The sequence below is a fragment of the Nycticebus coucang genome, chromosome 22, assembly GCF_027406575.1.
Source record: "Nycticebus coucang isolate mNycCou1 chromosome 22, mNycCou1.pri, whole genome shotgun sequence".
Taxonomy (NCBI): Eukaryota; Metazoa; Chordata; class Mammalia; order Primates; family Lorisidae; genus Nycticebus; species Nycticebus coucang.
Window position 1 is genome coordinate 26828296 of NC_069801.1, and position 21171 is coordinate 26849466.

At 46.7% G+C, this 21171-nt stretch overlaps 1 protein-coding gene across 3 annotated transcripts in view; it reads right to left on the reverse strand.

The window, feature by feature from the left end:
* Nucleotides 1-2598: 2598 nt before the first annotated feature.
* Nucleotides 2599-21171, reverse strand: part of PHC2 (polyhomeotic homolog 2) — a 106937-nt gene continuing 88364 nt past the window's right edge. For all 3 annotated transcript variants that reach the window (XM_053575756.1, XM_053575755.1, XM_053575757.1), the window contains 6 exons: nt 12826-13028; nt 10980-11109; nt 10055-10169; nt 8753-8894; nt 7765-8041; nt 2599-4030 (listed from right to left, as the gene is read on the reverse strand). In XM_053575756.1, the coding sequence (XP_053431731.1) occupies nt 3876-4030; nt 7765-8041; nt 8753-8894; nt 10055-10169; nt 10980-11109; nt 12826-13028 (1022 nt within the window). In that variant the 3' untranslated portion in view covers nt 2599-3875. The remainder of the gene's footprint in view (nt 4031-7764; nt 8042-8752; nt 8895-10054; nt 10170-10979; nt 11110-12825; nt 13029-21171) is intronic.

Here is a 21171-nt window from a genome sequence, read left to right on the forward strand (position 1 = left end):
CACCTGGTAAAAAGCCAGTTCTGCACAGAGCCTCAGCCTGAACTGAAAAGCAATGGACACTTGATTGTAACCTTGGACAATTGACCACATGGAATCCTTTACCTCCTCAGTAAAATGGCAGACACCAGTACCCAGGAGAGTGTGGGAACTGTGTAAGATCACGGATGTGGAAAGGTTCTGCAAAGTTCACTTTGGGCAGCATTTTAAAAAGTGAGCTGTGGCTCATCAGAGGGCTATGAAATCAGTTTAATGGATCGTGACTAAGATTTAAAAGTATGAACAGGAAGAGAACTGAAAAGGCAATATGTAGAATATATTATGTATAAGGGTAGGTTTTGTTTCATGAAACTTTCCCATTAATGTACATTTAAGTGTGTATACAAGGTTGGGAAATATTTTTAAAATATTTTATATAAAGATAAAGACTATATATATATACACATATATATACATACGTGCGCGCGCGCGCGCACACACACACACACACACACACACACACACACACACACATATATATATATTTAAAATATCTGGGAGGCTGAGGTGGAAAGATTGATTGGGGCCAGGAGTTGAAGACCAGCCTGAGCAAGAGTGAGACCATCTCTACAAAAAAACAAACAAAAAAAAATTGGCTGAGCACGTTGGTGCAAACCTGTAGTCCTAGCAACTTACAAGGCTGAGGTAGGGTGACCACTTGAGCCCAGGTGTTCAGAGTTGCAGTGAGCTATGATAAGGCCACTAGACCATAGGGGCAGGGAGAACTAAAACCAATAATTAAAAACAAAAACAGGTCATGATCAAAGTTTGCAAAATTCTGTGTAAAATGTAAATAGTATGAACAAATTTATTTTTAAGGACATGCCCTTTAAGCATACGATAGGTTGGGACTTGACTTAGGATCCTCCTGCTTCAGCCTCCTGAGTAGCCGGGACTATAGGCACCTGCCACATGTCTGGCTAATTTTTCTATTTTTAGTAGAGACAGCGTGCTATTTTTGTTAGAGACAAGCGTCTCATTCTTGCTGAGGCTGGTCTCAGCTTCTGAACTCAAGGGATCCTCCCACCTTCCAGAGTGCTAGGATTATAGGCGTGAGCCACTATGCCCAGCCAGATTGGGACTTTTCAACTGAAGAACATGGATACGTTACCTGTGTGTGTCAAAATCACTGGATCTTCTCTGAGGAGGTAGTTCTCTTTCCCTCCGTCTTTATAACATACATTAAGAAATTTAGGTAGCGCCTGATTTTCATTTTCTTCCATAAAAGGAAAATTTAGGTCCAGGAAGTAAATGGCTCAAAATCCTGGGGGCCAGCGGTGTCTCCTCAGCATGTGAGCCTCTGCCAGCGCAGGGTCCTGCTAGCCACTCCTCACTCCTGGGACACAAAGCTTCCAGCCTCTAGTTCCACCTTTCTGCTTGTTTCTTCTCCTCCTCCAGGTAATCGTTTACATTTTTAATGGGCTTTCCAGAGAGGAGTTATCAAAATAAGGGTGGATTCTTAAAAGTTACTGAGCTTAATCTTGTTTTAGAGGTTCTGATTCTGTAGGCTGGGGCCTAACCCTCACAACTCACATTCTTAACAGGTAGAAACATAGCCTAATGAAGGAAAAGGGGGGCAGTGAGCTCAGCTGTCTCCTCTTGTCTTCCTCCAAAGATGCAGGGTAGATTCAGCTCCACAGGACAGGGCATGTGGTTTTTTTCTTTATCCCCAGCCTTGTTTCTAGCACAGGGTTGGTTTACAGAGGCCATGGTCAGCACATGCTGTGTTAGCAGCTCACATGGCATCCACCTTCCACTCACCTACACCTGCACATTTACACATACTGCCTTGGTCTGGAATGTCCTTTTTCCTCATTTATTCAAGGCCTAGGTGTCACCTCCTCTGTCCTTATTTTTTTTTTTTTTGTAGAGACAGAGTCTCACTGTACTGCCCTCGGGTAGAGTGCCATGACGTCACTCGGCTCACAGCAACCTCTAACTCTTGGGCTTACGCGATTCTCTTGCCTCAGCCTCCTGAGCAGCTGGGACTATAGGCGCCTGCCACAACGCCCGGCTTTTTGGTGGTTTGGCCGGGGCTGGGTTTGAACCTGCCACCCTTGGCATATGGGGCCGGCGCCCTACTCACTGAGCCACAGGTGCCGCCCTGTCCTTATTATTTTCTACTTCAGTATCCAAATAATGCTTCAAAAGTGCTTAGTGAACCAAAGCCATCCCAAGGGCTGTTCTAGATGCTGGGCAGCTCCATCCACAGGTGTTTTCTGGAGGATAGGAGAGTTTAGATCCTTCGCCAGGTGTTCAGATGCCCCTGGCCCAAGAGTCATGTCTCCTAAGTGGGAATGGTGGGTGGTGGGGCTCAAGTGGCTTCAGAACCCTCCCAATCCAAGGTACACGCGTATGAAAAGCAGAGCTGGTATCTGCTGCTCCCATGTGTACTGGGGCTAAAGCACCTCAAATGACCTGGCTCCAGCAAAGTGTGGTGGAAATGCTGTCTGGTTAGGGTCCCTTCCCCAATCCAAGGACCCACCCCTCTGTATTGTGAAAAGTAGCCATTTGGGCCTAGAGGCAGGCACCCTAGGTTAGAAGAAAGGCACAGAAGAGATGGATTTTACAGATTTATTTTTAAAAAACAAAAAGGTTAAAAAAGTCCTTCATTTCCAACCCTGGCTTAGGGTGGGGGTGGAGGGATACAACAAGCTGAGAAAGGTACCCACCCCCTTCCTGCAAAGGACACCCTCAGGAGCCTGCAAAGGACAGGGCAAATCAGAGGCAGGCCCTCGCCCTTCCTGCCCTGCCCCTTCAGGCAGCTCAAACTGCTGCCACCAAGTTTTATAGGCAAAGAAGTGTAGGAGGGGGAGGCCAAGAGCTGCCTTCTTCTCATCAGGGTGACTCCAGCTGAGTCACCCCTCCGAGTTCACTGGGGCTGGAGGGTGGGTAGCAGGCAGATCAGGAGGCATGGCCTGGCTCTGCCCTCTGGGCTTTGCAGCCCAGCCCACCAGCAGCTTTCTTAATGCTGTTTGTGAGCCAGGAGAGCAGTCAGGGGAACTTCACGGTGTGGGAGGGGTCATCAGAGACGCTGTGACAAGTCTGGAAAGGGAAATCTAATTGCCATCTCTCTCTGATCTTGCCTCTCCGCACTGAGCACTGAGGCTGCCCTTCTTCGCTATTCCCCATCCTGAGATGGAGGAGTCCAGGACAAAGCACTAAGTGGCTGTTTGCTACAAAACACCTGGAGATGCCAGAGGGTAGCTCTTGGCCTGTCAGTCCAGGCTCCCACACAGTCATACAGTCATACACACGGCGTTAAGGCGTCTGTGCCAGCAGGCATGGCCCAACTGGGCCCAGCTTCTCTTTCCACCTGCAGAGGGTGGACGGGGAGAACCCTGCTGCTGCTGCAGAAGCAGTTTGAAGGGGGAGAAGCTGGCAACGGAAGAGTTAACCAGACCTGGAGAAAGAAGTGGGAGGAAGGAAGGCAAGGGCTTTCTAGGCCTCTATCCAGGCCTGCTGGCTGCCCTTGGAAATAACCCAACTGAGGTTGGGAGCCCTGACCATTTGCCCCCTGGAAAATGGGGGACAGAGAGAGGGGAAGAGAGCGGGGCTAGAGTATTGGGACTTTGGAGGAAGCCAGTGCTATCAATATTTACAAGCATAAAGCCCCATCTTCAGCGCCACCTACCTCTCTGCCCCTCTCACAGAAATGAAAGGCCCCTGAGAGCCAAGGAGGAGGTGCCCAGACCTCCTCACCAGCCACGCCCCTAGGGAGAGAGAGCTCCTTCCCTCCGACTGGCCCCATTTCTGGGCTCCTCAGGAATGTCTGTCTGTCTGCTCTGCTCAGTCGGGAGGGGGAGCCCTGGGCCAGAATCCTGGCAGCCCGGCCAGCCCTAGGAGTCCTTGAGCATGCTGATGCGAGCATAGATCTTCAGGGCAGGCCCCAGCTTGATGTTCATGGCGCTCATCAGGTGGTCTTCCTTGAGCAGCAGCAGAGCTTGCCCGTCAATTTCCTGGGCACGGAATTCCTCTGCTATCTCTTGGCAGCCTGAGGGAGATACCACCAAAGTTAGTATCAGTCAGAGCTGCCATATTGACTCTTGCTGGCCACTCCACTGCACTTTAGATACATTATATCATTTAATCCTCACAACCATACCTTGAGGAAGGTATTGCTAATTCTTTTTTTTTTTTTTTTGTAGAGACACAGTCTCACTGTACCGCCCTCGGGTAGAGTGCCGTGGCGTCACACGGCTCACAGCAACCTCTTAACTCTTGGGCTTACGCGATTCTCTTGCCTCAGCCTCCCGAGCAGCTGGGACTACAGGCGCCCGCCACAACGCCCGGCTATTTTTTGGTTGCAGTTTGGCCGGGGCTGGGTTTGAACCCGCCACCCTCGGCATATGGGGCTGGCGCCCTACTCACTGAGCCACAGGCGCCACCCATTTTGCAGTTTGCAAGAAGCTACGTTTACCCATGTTGGCCTTAATTTGTGCCTTCTTGTTAGCGCTCTTGTTCAGCTCTCTCCATGAACTGGACTAACCCTAGTGACCACAAAGGTGTTGTGGAAGTGACAGCAGGTGATTTCCAAGGCTAGATCATGGAGGGCCTAGCAGCTTCCACTTTGTTCTTTTGGATAATTTATTTTGGAGTAAGTCAGCCTCCATGTCATAAGGGCACTCAAGCAGCCTCGAGAGGCCCACATGGAGAACAACAGAGACCTCTTACTAATAGCCTGCTCCACGTGCCATCACTACCTTGGAAGTGGATCTTCTGGTCCCTAAACCTTCAGATAACTGAGCCCTGGTTGACATCGTAACTGAGACCTCATAGAGAGACCCCAAGCCAGAATTTCCCCAAGCTAAGCCTCCAAATTCCTGAGATAAAGGATGATTGGTTTAAATCATCCCTTAAATTCTGGGTTAATTTGCATCACAGCAATAGGCAACTGGTCCCTAGAAGAAGAATGCTACCATAAAACAACTCCAAGGTGTGGGCAGGCACTGGAAGGACTGTGAGGAGAGTGTCAGTGAATGCTCATGGCTCCTTGAGAGACCAAGTAGATGTCTCTGATGGCCCTTGAGGAATCTTCTGGGGAGGCCTAAAGGAAAGTGAGGAAACTTAGTGGAGTTTTAAAAAACTGGATCCCTGTTATGAAATAGGAAATTTTGCAATACTAACTGTTGGTGATAACCTAATGGACTGAGTCATCTAGCTAAGGAGATTTTGGGGGCAGAATGCTGAAGGCATTAGCTTTTTATTGCTGCTCATAGTGAAATAGGAGAGAGAGAGTTAAGGTGAAAAAAAAGTTCAACATAAAGGAGCCAGGATTTAAAAATGTCCAACCTCTCTAGATGGCAAATTATGCTAAAACTAAGAAATAAACAGTTTCTATGCAAAGATCAAATCCAGGGCACAGTCAAGAAAACAGGGTCTACAGGTGAAACAGAAGGTGTGACTTTTGTTAAGACCTCAGATCTAATGTGATTCCTCAAAGAACTATTCAATCCAAGGAGTTTCTGGGAAAGCTTCACAGATCCTCTCTGTGCAACAGCAGAACTAAGAATCTTAAGGGTTCCTTCCCTCAGCTTCAGAAAAAGCCCAATATAGATGAAGGCTTATCTTGAAGGCAGTTCTAGGTGTGGTTTTTGTCTGATGGAATGGACACCTAACAAGATTTCACAGAAAGAGATTTTAAGAAATTCAGTTACTGAAGTACTGATTTTAAGGGTCAGTGGTAATGTAAAATAAAAAGCAAGACGTAGGCTGAGAAAACTACTCTGCTGAAAATGTAGGCTACCCTTCATAGAAAGGAGGAATGACTTAGAGGGGCAGAACCCAGAGTGAAAGAGAATCACTACCAGGCTTTGAGTCCTGATCCAGGAAATGCCAACGTAAGCCCTACTAGATTTCAGAACTGGTACAGATCAGTGGCTCTTGCATGCTCTGTTTTTTCCCTTTTTGAATGAGCATGTCTGCAATGGTTACCCTGTGCCTGTCCTATTATATATTGGGTCTGTGGAAGGTGGCAGATAACCTGTCTCTTTAGTTTGCAAGTCTTTAGATCGAGAGGAACCAGACTTGAGGAGCTGGACCCAAGGAGCCTCATCCATATCTGTATTTGAATTAGAATCCTGGTGGGTGGCGCCTGTGGCTCAAGGATTAAGGCGCTGGCCCCATATGCTGTGGGTAGTCGGTTCAAGCCCAGCCCCGGCCAAAAACCGTAAAAAAAAAAGAAGAATCCTGGGAAGATCCTGGGCTTCAAACTGATGCTTTAATGGGATAGAAGAGTCTTGGGGGCTTTGGGAGGGGCTGAGGGTATTTTGTATGTTCTCTACTGAATATGAATCACTAGGTGAGTTCAGTAGAGAACTAAGGCAGCCTGTCTATGAATGGCTCCCAATAATTCCTGCTTCCCAGTATTCATGCCCTATGAGTCTCCTCACACAATGTACATGACTGACCTGGATGACCACTAAAATCTAATCAAAACGCCAGCATGTGTATCCTGAGGCTTGATCATAAAAGGCATAATGGCTTCTGCCTTGTTCTCTTGGATCACTACTGTGGGAAAAATCTGCTGCTATGGTGTCCTGAGAACACTGAGAGGCCCAGGGTGAGAGGGACCGAGGCCTGCTGCCAACACCTGGCCACGACTTGCAAATCATGAGAGTGTGGCACCTGGAAAATGTACTAGTAAAGCTACTAGTAAAGCCCTAGTAAAGCCTTCAGAAGACCTCAGCCTTGGCCCACATCTTAACTGAAACCTCAAGAGACCCAGAGGCAGAAATGCCAACCTAAGTCACTCCTAAATTTCTTACCCACAGTAACTCTGTGATAACAAATATGGGGGATGTGGCATTGTATAACTTAACACATTAAGTGACAGAATCATAATCTGGACCAGTTCTATGTGACTCAGAGGTCTGTGCTCTTAACCACATTCCATTCCCTGAGTAACAGGCCTGTGGTTCCATCAGTTCCTGACCTGGTCAGTGTATGGGTGAGACTGGCAGAAAAACAGTAGAGAAGGCATCTGTTAGTGGTATGAAGCATGCCCCTCGGGGTTCACTTCTAGACTGTGGCCCTGGCAGCCACTTGTTCCCCCCACCCAGGGCTCTGTGCTAGGTCTGCTGCATTGTGGACTTTCACGTCTGCACACTTCTGCTCATGTGCTTTCCCCCTTGGTCGCTCCCTCTGCCAAAGGCACACTTGTCCACTGCCATTCTGCTTACATTTTCCTAATTTGACGTTTTGTTTAATAGATTTCCTACACTCCCACCTGACTCCCTTCCCAATCTGCCCCAGAAAACAAAGTTAATTTCATTATCATCTCTGTGTTTCAGATAGACAACTTACCATGCCAGAAAATATCCTCAACTATAGCTATAGTATTTTATTTTCTGAGATGGGAGATGGGGGTCTTGCTCTCTTGCCCACGCTGGAGTACAGTGGCTATGCACAATCCTGATTATAGCTCACTACAGCCTAGAACTCTTGGGCTTAAATGATCCTCACACTTCAGCCTCCTAAGTAGCTGGAACTTAAAGATGCTAGCCACTGTGTCCTGTTAGCTATGCGATATTATTCATTGTTTATGTTCTGTGCTAGAATATAAACTCTTACAGGCAGGAACCTCCTATTACTCATCTCTACATCCCAGTTCCTGGACCCAAGTCATTCACTGAGCTACCCAGTGCCCCCTGGTGGTGGAGGTGAACTTTCTTGTTCCCTCTCATTCCTTGTTATTCCAGGCAGGCATGGAACTTCCAAGGGCCTTACCTGGCAGAGAGCGGATGAATTCATAGACGTCTTCTACGTTCCATTTGGTGGGCTCACTTGGCAGGAAGTGGTGTCCCATGCCCACCAGGTCCCGCATGTGCATGTCGGGGAGCTCCAGGTCCCGCTGGCCTTGTCGCCGGCGGGAAGTAGATGAGCTGGCTGAGATGGGTGACAAGGGTTCCTCATAGCTTGAGTTATCTGAGCAGCGGCTGGAGTCTTCCTGGCTGTGTGTTAGCTGCAAGGCAGCAGTAACTGAAAGGGGTACAGTGCCTGTTGGCTGGGAGCAGAGAGAAACCGTTTTCTTTAGGAAACAAATCATCTCTAGCAGCAGTGTTGGGCAAGTCTTTCTCCCTTTTCTACTTGGCTTACTACTGCATGTCTTTGTGTGCCTAGATAAGTGTCCTCTGTGCTGTCTCTTCTCTAACCCTCGGCAGAGTTAGTCCCTCCCAGCACTGTTGCATGTGCCATGTCACACTGGCCTGTAAGTTTCTTTTGTGTCTTCAGAGCCTTGGTGCCTGACGGAGTTCCTGCCATGTAGTTGATGCTAAAAAGTTATTTAATGACCGAATACCCATGTTCTTTGTACGGACCTTCAACAACTCACTGCTTTAGTGTTCGAGGGGGCAAAAAGGTGGCAAGTAAAGGGTTGGAGGGTGTCTTCTTACGTAGCTTCCATGTCAGACAAGAAGTAACCTGAATAGCTTAGAGAGACCCATTTCCATGGACCCAAAGTCAAGGATGGAGGCAAACTGGAAGGTGACGGGTAATGTTGGGCAAGGCCAGTGAAGGGGTAAGGTACATCATAAACGTGCATGGATCTAAATGAAGGGACCTACTAAGAGGCATGGGGAGGCTTGATCTGACAGACCAATGAGAAATGAGTGTACTGAAGTCACATAGAAACAGAACATGAGTGTCTAGAGTTATGGATGGAAGGAACCTTGTGGGGACTCATGGGAATGGAGCTTGGAGCTCTGCAGCATCTCACCTGCTTCTTGGTATCCTTGGTAAGTGTGGGCAGACTGGCTTTACTGGCCCGACGGCGGTTGTGGGTCGTGGCTCCTGCCTTTTGCAGCTTGCTCCGGTCTGAGTGGAAAAGTCCCACTCGTTTGGTGCACCCCACATTGTACCTGTCAGAGCCAAGGGAATCCGGGAGTCAGAGCAGTTGTGGGGCTTTATGGGCCTTAGGCAGAATGAGAGCAGCCACTCAGGCAAAATGTAAGTCCATCTATTGGTTTGAATCCTAACTCTAGCACTTTGCTGTATGACTCTGGGCAAGTCACTTACATGCCGAATCTCTGTTTCGTCATGTTGGGGGTGATACTACTCACTTTTTAAGACTGGTCTCACATGACATGAGAGTGTGAACTGTGTGATGCACAACCCAGATCATGGCGAGAACTCAAGGCTACAGGTGCTACTGTAAGTATCACCTTTGCCAGGAAACTACTGTACACTGTCCTGCCAGAGAGTAGCTTGGCAAAGCTCAACAAAAATGCACCCTGGCCATCTCCAGCACAGCCCAAGGGGAAGAGTGCTGAAGACAGCTGAACTCTAGTGTGGCATGCAGAGCCACTTTGAGGGGTTCAGAGCTTCCAGGTTAGCCGCCTCTTCCCCATTGGTACAAAGACCACTGAGGGGCTTAGAATCAGATGAGTCTAAGTCCCCAGTCTGTGACTGATCAGCTATGTCACGTTAGGCACAACTTCTTTTCCTTTGTGCCTTAGTGTCCCAATATATACGAAGGGGACAATACTAATACCTGTCTTGTGGTTATTTTGAAGATGAGATGATGTGTATCAATTGACTCATGCAGTGCCCAGCACACAGCAGGTTCTCGATAAATGATGGTGGCCTTTACTATAAGCATTAGTATTCTAAGCTGGGTGAAAGCTCACAAAGGGAACACTGTACTGTGTGCTGCAGCTCTGCACAGAGCTTCATGTGGAAGGTGACCATGAAGACCTGGGAGCTGCCAAGGGCAGGAAAGGAGAACAGGTGCTAGTAGGGCCCAAAAGGGCCAAGTGAAAGTGCTGCTTCCTTTCCTTGGACTCTGTGCTGCTCTCCACCTGTCTGCTCCTTTAGGGATCCTGGTTTACCTGCGTGGTGACTTAGGGATGTACTCCTGCTTCCATGTGGGTCAAGGAAAGAGGAAGCTGGATAAGCCATACCTGTGGCCGCCCAAGTGGACTATTACTGCAAGGAGGTGGGACCCACAAGCAGGATACAAAGGCATAATGCTAAGGAAATGGAATGGGCTGGGCAAGGCAGCAGGGCTGAGGCCACTCACCTCTTTGCACAAGCCATGGAACAGAAGCGCTTGGAACGCTTGAATTTGTAGGCAAAGTCCACCCGGCCACAGAGCTCACACTTGAGTTTGAGGGGAGTACCCTCCTCTTTGGATTCTGAAAAATAATGGAAATGGGTAAGTGTGGGGAATGAAATATTCCTGTGGGACTGCAGACAGCCCCACCACAGGACCTCCCTACTCCATCCTGCCTCTTCCTCCTATTCCCACCGCTGTGACATGTAGCAGCAGTCTAGCTTAGAAAATGTCAAATTGTCCTAATCACTGGTTTCGGAAGGGCTAGGTACCCCCCCAGCCCCCCACCCCAGCATAAAGTGCCAAAGTGTGTGTCTGGTGATTCCCCTTGTATAGCTGAAATTTTTCTCTTCCAAGTGTCAAGAGTCTGAGGCAAAACACACTAGGGGAAGAATCAGGACCCTTCTTCTGACAGTGGAAGAAGGCAGGAGGCTTGCAGAAAACACTGGATACCAGGATTACACCATCCCACCTCAATCCATCTAGCTGACTGATGACTTAGGTAACAGAACCCAGCAGCCCACACTCCTGTGGATCAGGTGGAAAGTACAGCCCTTGCCTGACCCCAGTCCTGCACATAGGCTCCTGAGGCTGTAACGAAGGGCATGACATGCCTGGCATGGCTCCTACATTCACATCTGCAACTTCCAGTGATTCCCAGGAGAGAAGCAACTCCTGGCATCCTGTGGTAGCTGAAGTGGGGTTGGAGAAGCAGGGGACAAATGGTTCCCTCAATTTCTCTCATCCCTGTTTTCTAAGGATAGAGGCTGATGCAGTACTCGGGGAAATATTTACACACTCCCTGGCTCTGTGGATGTCAAGAAAGGAAGCATGCAAAGCCTCCTTTCCAGGCCAGTTTGAAGGCCGGAAGATGAAGATTTGAGATGCCTACCTTGCAGATAGGGCTCTTCCATCTCCGAGTCAGTGGTGGTGGTGTGATCCTGCTGTGGAAGTTTCTCAGGCAAGAACCCCTGTGCATACTTCTTTTTGAGATTCCCCACCAGCAGGGACGAGCGTCCCACCTAGAGGACAGGTGACACAGAAGCCATGAGGGTCAGGTGGAAATGCTTCCTCCTTGTCCAGCCTCATCACAATTACATGTATAAAGTACCTAGTGCAGACACTAGCCCTGCTTATAGGTTCCCCCAGGTCATCATCACTTGTGCTCTGCTCAAAACCTTTTTGTTATTTAGCTCCTGAGATAAGGTGCTAATGGGCAATAAAGTGTAGAAATGGCTTCAGGCCAGGACCAATGAATCATCACTCGGGAGGTCAGGAAAATATTCTTCCAAGGATCTTAAGAGCCAAGATCAGGTTTCCCACAGCTCCAGGTCAAGTGCCAAAACCCAGTGTTCACATGGTGCCAGGCAGGGAAAGAGCTGAGTCTGTGAGAATGTGCATATTTGAGAGACTCAGCACCCATTTTTTGATTTCTCATTGTTTTCTTCCTTAGCGCTGCCCCACCCAAGCCTGAGATACAGGCAGCCAAGGAGAGTGGGAATACACAGACTGGGGGCTACAGGGCCAGCACCCTCTGTGGTCAGCAGGATCCCAGAGTGGCTTATTCATGCTTTTGGCTCTCCCTTTGTGGCCTCTGTTTAGGCAGCCGGGTGACCAGACCACATGGTGTCTCCCTAGGGTGATGTTGGGAGTGCTACTGAATCTACCACCGTCGTGTGAGATCAGCTGGTTTCTAGGGTTACTCCAGGAGGTCAATGGGAGGACCTAGTCTAATAAGGGGAAGGAAGTAACAGCGCTGCTTATGGCTAAGGTGCTCCTGGTAGATTTTTTTCTGTCTTTGGTTTTGGACAACCTCCAGAGGGAAAAAGGACAAAACCCTTTTTGTCTTTTAGCATTTTACAAGAGCAGTTCACCCATCATAGTTAATCAAGCTCAGAGTCTTCTGCTGACTTATACCACTCATGGATCCAGAGAATGAGCAAAAGGCAGATGGTATACCAGGAAGGTGGTGTGTGTCTAACAGTTGCCAGATGCTGGTCCTCAGGAGAGAGGCTAGTGTGCACTTGGCTCTGGGCTCCTGCTCACCTACAGAACAGCACCACCTGTCCTCCCAGGCACACGGCTCAAAATCAGCTCTGGGGCTTTAACCCATCTCGGTGTTTCTTTTATACATCCCTTTGTTCTTATGTTTTAATTAGAGACAGTTGCTTGTGCCCTTTCTGAATGTCCCTCAGTCTCATTCACTCCCCTTTCAAGGCTCCACCCCCAGAAAAAAAACTTCAGGTGGTAACCCTTCTCCCCCACTTTCACTTCCTGTGTGTACATCTTGAGAATTCTGTTCTGTGCAGGTTCCTTTTGTTTTCTAACTGGTTGAAGTTTTGCCATTCAGAGGTTCTGGCATTCAAAACTCAATGAGCTTCAATTTCCCAAAGTCCATCTTCTCTCACCAAATACCCCAAAGTGAACTCTCTTTTAACTAAGGTATCCCGTATCACTAGGCAGGGACTCAGTTGAGTCTCTATGTGGAAACTTCTAACCAAGGGATCTTGCCAATTATTCTTGATCACTGACACCCCCCTCCCCTCCACTTCTGGACCTTGGAAAGATACTCAATCCTAAAAAGAAATGGCTCTGATATTCTTTAGGGGAAGAAATTAGCAAGGAAAGAGCAAATTGTTCACATTTTCAGAAATTTTACATGGAAATGTAAAAATACTCTAATACACATCCAAAATATACTTAAAAAAAAAAAAGAGGGGAAAAGAAGTAGTCCGTACCGGGAAAGGCTCCGCCCCCTCCTGGATCACAAACCCTTCGATAACATGCGTCAGGATTTGGGGTTTCACAATGGCCTGTGGTGGTTTATTCTCACCATTCTGGGGGGCAGTGCCGGCGATGCTGGAGGCAGAGTTTCCGTTCCCTGAGGTCATGCCGGGGCTGCTGAGGTCGGTCAGTGCATGAACAATGCCCTGCCCTGTCTCTGCACAAGGGAGAATAGGGAGACAAAACAGGGAGATCAGAACCAGAGTCTAGGCTCAGGGAGGGACAGTGAGGACACACACCGAGCCTGGCTTTTCCCAAGGAGCCAAAGGACAATGCAAACCAAGCAGTGCCCTGAGGACTTCCTCAATGACCCATTTAAAAGTAGTGCTGTTTCAGTGGACCACCAAGGTGAGTATACTCAGTTCTGCAACAATGCAGCTAATCAGCTAGAGATGTTTCTTTTCTTTTATCTTTTTTGCAGTTTTGGCTGGGGCCAGGCTGGAACCTGCCACCACCACCCCTGGTATAAGGGGCCAGCGCCCTACTCCTTGACCCACAGGGGCCACTCAGCTAGTGATGTTTCTTAATTTCTCAACAGTGCTAAGAACAGTGTAACCAGGTTCAACAGACAAGAATTTTGTTTTGGAGGAGTTAAGACATTGGTTGATATCGACATGGACAAATAAGATAACTTTAAGTTTGAGGGAGAAAACGAAGTATTCAAGGTGATATCCAAAATCAGGGTAAGAAGCTGAACTGTGTGTAGGGTTCAGAGTGTGGCAATTTGGGGTACGAGGTTAAATGCACCTTCTATGTGGTTCTTTGGAGGAAGGTTAGATTTTAAGAGCCCTGTGAAATGTCAAAGCACTGAACCTTAGATGCCAAGGAAATTTGGGGGTTGAAGCTCAAGTACAGGCTTTAATGCACATCTGACTATTCAGAGACTGGTTATTTGGGGGTTGCTGCATTAGGATAAGCATATATTCTATTTCTCCACCAGGGAAGCTCCTAGGCAGAGCTGAGATTTTTCTGTGCTGGTTCTCCTGGCCCAGTGCTTTCAACCAGACCTCTTGCCCAGTCCTCAGCTCCCTTTCCTCTATCTTTCTGTGGACAACATTTCCCGAGTTCTCCTCCTCCTCCCTGGGCCTGCTAGCCTTCCTCTAAAAGATCTACTGGAGTGTTCTACAAAGCCTGGCGAGGTGCCTGTACCCAGCCACACCAGGGTGGACTTCCTTTCCTTTTCCACTGCGACAGCATCTCTCACAAGCTGCCTAATGTGGCAGAGGTGCAGATGTCCTCTCCTCACTGTGTGACTCACGCCCTGCTCCCTTCCCAGCACTATTCTCCACCACCACCAGCTGCCCAGTGAGCTGAGGTTGCCTCTAACCCAGAAATTCCTAAAAAAGGAAAAAAAAAAAAAGAGAAAATTCTAATTCTTTATTGCAATAAGCTTATTAAGTACAGCTCAGTGGGGCGTATATTTGAGGATAGTTTTAAAAACTACTTCAGTACATTTGTTAAGTAATTTTTATGCAAAACTTTTTATGAAGTTTTATCTTTTATTTCATGTTAAAGATTCAAAATCTCACTAGAGAATAGCAATTCAAAGTACCTAATTATATATATGGAGAAGTCAAAATAGATACATTTTAGAAACGATTCATAATTGGGTCACAATGGATCCTGGTCCCCTTGAGCTCATTTTCTTAGTCCTAATGCTTAATAAACCAGGATACATATATATATATATATATTTTTTTTTTTTGTAGAGACAGAGTCTCACTTTATGGCCCTCAGTAGAGTGCCGTGGCCTCACACAGCTCACAGCAACCTCCAACTCCTGGGCTTAAGCGATTCTCTTGCCTCAGCCTCCCGAGTAGCTGGGACTACAGGCGCCCGCCACAACGCCCGGCTATTTTTGGTTGCAGTTTGGCCGTAGCCGGGTTTGAACCCGCCACCCTCGGTATATGGGGCCGGCGCCTTACAGACTGAGCCACAGGTGCCGCCCAGGATACATATTTTTTAATGAAAAAGAGTTGGTTATGATACATGTCTTTAGTCTCAATCCTCCACAGTACAACTATGTAATAAACTTCGGAGCTGAGCAAGAGCCATCCAAGAGGCAGTGATGAGGTGGGCCTTTTAAAACTAAGTTTTATTTGTGACAGTTAACACCAGCAAGTTAAAAAAATTCTATTATGTCTATATCCATTTGAAAAAAAAAATTTAAAACAGCTTAGGCTTTTCTATAGAAATGGAGAAATTCTCCCTTTGGAATCAGTAAATTGTAAGGTGTTTGGGAACTGAAAAAATATCTTTCCCTTACAAACTATGAAAAAGTAGGAGAACTGAGTTATTGACATAATCAGTCAAATTAAATTTCTCTGCTTTAAAATTTTAAATATGAGTCTGCATTCAGACAAATATTTTTCTCAGATTTTATTTTTTAATATTTTAAATATGCAAAGAGACATCTTATTTAAAATGATGAACAAGTATTAAAATACAAAGCTTACTATGAATGCTAAAGTTTTATTTATTTATTTATTTATATATTTTTTGAGACAGAGTTTCACTTTGTCACCATTGGTAGAGTGCTATGGCGTCACAGCTCACAGCAACCTCAAACTTTCGGGCTCAAGTGATTCTCTTGTCTCAGCCTCCTGAGTAGATGGGACTGCAGGCAGGCACCCGCCAAAACGCCCGGCTATTTTTTTTTATTTTTAAGAGACGCAGTCTTTCCCTGGCTAAGGCTGGTCTTGAGCCTGTGAGCTCAGGCAATCCACCTACCTTAGCCTCCCTCTGGGATTACAGCTGTGAGCCACTGTGCCTGGCCCTATTTATTTATTTTTTGAGAGAGAGTCTCATGTTCTTGCCCTAGTAGAGTGCTGTGGAATCATAGCTCACAGGAACCTCAAATTCCTGGGCTTGAGCGATCCTCTTGTCTCAGCCTCCTAAGTAAATGGGACTACAGGTGCCTGCCACAACACCTGGCTATTTTTAGAGATGAGGTCTCACTCTTGCTCAGGCTGGTCTAGAACTCCTGAGCTCAAGCAATCCACCCGCCTTGGCCTTCCAGAGTGCTGGGATTTCAGGTGTGAGCCACCATGCCTGGCCTTGTTAAAATTTTATTCTTAGATAATGCCTATTTCTTCCTAATTAGAGCCTAATAAAAAATTCCCTGATTAATATAATCTGTGGATTATAGAATCACAGGATTAGAAAGTCTGGTTCATGGCTCAGTCGGTAAGGCGCCGGCCCCATGTACTGAGGGTGGCGGTTCAAGCCTGGCCCCGGCCAAACTGCAACCAAAAAATAGCCGGGTGTTGTGGCGGGCGCCTGTAGTCCCAGCTACTCGGGAGGCTGAGGCAAGAGAATCGCTTAAGCCCAGGAGTTGGAGGTTGCTGTGAGCTGTGTGAGGCCACGGCACTCTACCGAGGGCTATAAAGTGAGACTCTGTCTCTACAAAAAAAAAAAAAAAAAAAGAAAGAAAGTCTGGTTCAATCTCTTATCTTGAACATTACCTCTAATACCCCCAACCAAATGATTTTCTGGCATTTGTCTGAATACCTCTAGTGACAAAAGAACTCACTACCCCTCTAGTAGTTTGTTCCCACCTTGGACAGACAGAAACATATGTGTTTCCTTAGAATGAGCCAAAGATCTGTCTTCTTGTTAGTTTCATTTATCCTGGTTCTGTTCCATAAGCCCACAGAGAACAAGGCAAATCTGATTTGTACTATAACCAAAAACACAGGCTTAGCTTTGGCTCAGAGACCTCAGTGGTCTCCCTCACTGAGTGAACCACGGGGACGTTACTGTTCCTCTCCAAGCCTCAGATTCATTGGATATAACACCTACCTTAGGTGTCACTGAGGGGAAAATGAGACAGTAAATGAGACAGCAATGCAGTGCTAGCTTAGGAAGACATTCATAGGAGATGCTTCTGGTATCACAAAGGACGTTATGAGGATCCCAAATATATTCTCACCTCAAGGTCAAACCCCCTCTGCTCTTTCAACTATTTCCTCCCCTCCACCCTAAATTTTAGAGACACTCTGTTGCATAGGCTGGAGTGCAGTGATACCATCATAGCTCACTGTAACCTTGATATCCTAGGCTCAAGTGATTCTCTCGCCTTAGCCTCTCTAGTAGCTGAGACTACAGGTATGTGCCACCATGCTCAGCTAATTCTTAAATTTTTATGTAGACACAGAATCTCGATATGTTGCTGAGGCTGGTCTCAAACTCTTGGCCTGAAGTGATCTTCCCAGCTTGGCCTCCCAATGTCCTGGGATTATAGAAATGAGCCACCACATTTGGTCCCTTCAACTTTTTTTTGAGACAAGAGCCTCATTCTGTCCCCCTGGGTAGAGTGCAGTGGCATCACAAAAACCTCAAACTCTTGGTCTCAAGTGATCCTCTTGCCTCAGCCTCTCAAGTAGCTGGGGCTACAGGTGCCCCCACAACACCTCACTAGTTTTTCTATTTTTAGTAGAGACCAGGTCTTGCTCTTGCTCAGGCTGGCCTTAAACTACTGAGCTCAAGCAATCCACCCACCTTGGCCTCCCAGAGTGCTAGAATTACAGGTGTGAGCCACTGTGCCCAGCTCCCTTCATCTATTCTTATACAAAAAGGTTGCAAATTCATTCATCATCTTCCTAGGCCTTCTTTGTCCACATCTTTTAACATTAGGTACCCAGTCAATAATAAGCATTTTAAACACAGTCACACCTCTGAGCACTGGTGGAAGGAAATGAGTGACTCTTGTTTCAGTTTAATCAGTTCCTTCATGGAATTAACCTACTCTCCTCTAAATTCTGGGATTACTCCCACCTCCAACCTTTCACTGATAAACCTCACAAAACAACTTCTGATACCTGGCTCCTTTTATAGGATCTCTGTATCCTTACTCAATTTCTCCCACCACCCCCTAGCCCCCCACTCCGCTTCTCCTTCTCATCTCTGAGATCTGTGCAGTAATGGACACTCCAAGACAGTGGGCTGGCAGATTCTTTCCTGATGCCAAATGCACTAGTAACAGATAACAGTCACAGTTTAGAGACTACAGAATCAGCGCTTAACGTTGGGAAGCAAAGACTTTTTGGAATCTAGCTTTTCAAAAGGAAGATAAATTATTAAGAGAGAACAAACTAAAAATCTCTTTGACCACAAATTAGAAACTATCACTCTCCATTTTAACCCTGGATGGATTACTGGAGAGAACATCCAGGAGACTGAATGGAGAGTATTTTATGAATATACAAAGGTTTGCAGCTCTTTCGCTTTGCATTCACCTTATAGGCCAACAGCTCATGGTCTGCTTTAGCAACAAAAGAGTCTGGACTATTTCTGGAATAACCAAACACAATCTCACCCCCTGCCAGGCTCAGCACACTGAGATTAATTTAATCTGCTTCCTGCTCTCCCAGACTGCTTTGCGGCCTGCTTGGGGGAAAGCAGTTTAGCTGTGAAACTTGCAGAAACCTGCCCTGCTGGCCCTGAGGCCAGATAAAAGAAACAAAGAAATACTCTCTTTCTTATTGAATTCTCCTGACCAGGCCCAGGCTGTAAGTGCTGTGAGGATTCCCACAGGTCTCAAATGCCTGTACACAGTCAGGAACCTGAAACGGAAAGGTGGAGGCAGGACACCCATGGACAGGAGAGGCTGGGGGAGGGGAGCAAAGCCACACTTCAGAGGGGGAAAGGGGAGGCAGACTCTTGATGTTAGCTGAAGCTGACCACAAAGGGCGTAGTATTCGGGTCAGAATGAACAGAGCAGTATGTTCTGGATGTCTGACATAATGCATGCCTCACCCCCTAGGCTGCTTCTCAGTTCTGGTGTCATTCACAGGCTCTGGCAGAAACAGCGCTTATAGGGACAAGATAAAATAGAACAACCCAGTGGCCTTTCTCTATGCTCCTATTTGTAACATTACCTGCTTTGGGGTTGTTCACCTCTGCTAAGCAAGCAGGTTTTTTCTAGGCAAGGGACCACTATATCTTAAGGGCCTAACCCAATGTCCAAAGTATGACAGATGCATAATGACTACTGCACTGAGATGGATGGAACCCATGGTCTGTCTCATTGTCCTCATAAACAGTACAGGTCTCTCTAGTACCCAAACAAGCAACTGGCACCGAGATTTGAAAATTACTTTCCAAAACTATGCTGATTACAGAAAGAACAGCTTGGCTGGTACCTGCCTACAGGACAGGCATTTCTGGGTACCTAGCTGTAAAGAAGAAGAAAAGCTATTCTTTGGCCTACTTCTTTCTGTTAGAGAGAGGATTTCCTCAGCAGAAGGGAGGTGCAGGTTTAAGTCCATCCCCAAAGACAGGCGTTGAGCCCCCACATCCAGACCTTAAGATTCCATCCCCTCTGAAACATTTACACAGGATCCTAGCACTTGGCAAGGCAGGGGTGACCTCTAGAGGCAGAGGCAGGAAGGCACTTAGAAAAAACGGTCCCACCCCCAAGAGTAGCTAGTAGGTGTCCAGAGCAGTCCAGCTCTCTGGTCTGCTGCAGAGGGCAGACTGGTCCCAGCTACGTCAAATCTGGCTGCTTCAGGACCAGTTCTGGTTTTCAGTTATACTGGAATATGGTCTCATACATGCTGAATATTCCTTATCTGAAATGCTTGAGCCAGAAGTATTTTAGATTTTGGATTTTTTTTATTTCAGATTTTAGAATATCTGAATTATGTGTGTATTGGTTGACTTCCCAAATCTAAAAATCCCAAATGCTCCAATAAGCATTCCTTTGAGCATCAGGTTAGTGCTCAAAAATGTTCAGATTTTGGATTTTAGGATTTGGGATATTTAACCTATACTAACATCTGCTGGGGCATTTTAGATGACCTTGCACTCATCCCATTTGCCCCTACAGGCCTCGAAGGCCTGGCGTTAGGGAAATGGAGAACAGGCGGAGCTTCTCCTTCTACCCTCCAGCTTGGTGATGGCTGATTTTCACTCTGTCTGTCATGAAGAGGGAGTGTATATTTTAATTTAAAAGATTTCTAACTACACCTGCTTGGCTGCAGTAGGAGTGAGGCAGCTAATGAAGTGAATAAAGAATTTAAGGAAGCATAAAACAGCAAATTAAAAGTAGTTTTTTAAAAAAAGGAATTTAAGAACACAGAATGCAGAGTAGGTGATAACAAGGATCCCTTTCTAGCAGTAAGTCTGTCAACAAATGGCAAAACAAGGTCACATATGAAACACAGAACACTCTGAGTTCCTGGCAGTGAAGTCATGCTCACTGTGCCTCAGCTTGGCAGGCCAGCCTTGGTGGGGGCAAGAGAGTTCCTAAGGAACTTCTAGCTCTAGAGGGAGCCTGGGTGCAGCACCTGCAAAGTGACACCTGTGAAACAATATCCAGGAGACAGAGCAGCAGGCTGTGCCACAGCACAGTAAAACCTGGTGGAAAGGTCCAGGAGCCACTCCCTACAGCCTCTTATATTTGTGCCCCTCTGAAAGTGTAGGAAGCAAGGTATTTAATTAGCACCAATTTGTTGACACCCTCTCCCTACTCCCCAAGGGAAGAAAGTGAAGGGGAGGCGGAGCAGGTAGAGGAGGACAGACAAGCTTCAGTTCTAGCCTGGGACCCTGACAAGAGTCCATCAATTAAAGAGATTCATTTGGTTAACAGCCTTCTTTAAAATGCAAGTATGTCTCTATAGTCATTTACACCTTACTGTGAATCACTTGACTCAGATAAGCAGATTGCTTTCCTCCCAGTTTAGGTACAGAGGTATGGTGGGAGGGGGTGGGAAGTGATTGTTTTGGATCACCCAGCAGTAGATCACAGAGGATTAGAGTTAGAAAGGCCCTGAGTGCTCTAACATCTTAATTTCTCAGTTAAAGCAACTTGGCCTTGGAAGTGAGGTGACTTACCCAAGGTTACAAAAGACAGGCAGTAGCAGAGGTCAGTACTTTAAACTTCCCTGTGTGGGCTGCACTTTATTAGCCATGGGACAGCATGAGGGCACGTGGGAAAAGAGGACAGAACATGTAAATTGGACAAGTGGGCTGGAGCATTTGGATTGGGGGTGGGGGGGGTGATTTAGATGAGTGATTACCAAACTGGGATTCCTGTACTACTGAGGAAAGGGATCCCTGAATATAGTTAGGACCTACAAGCTAAATTCAATATTTCAAGAAGTCTAAAAGGAAACAGCATATATACCCCGTTACTAGCGCAAAATGTGCTATTATTTAAACCATGTTTCCCAAATTCTACAATGCTATCAGTTAGTTGACCCATTCCCTCCGAAGTGCTTTTATGCTGAATTACATTGATTACACATGCATCTCAAGGGCAAATTTTATGGGTTACCAGTGTTAGAATTTAGAATTAA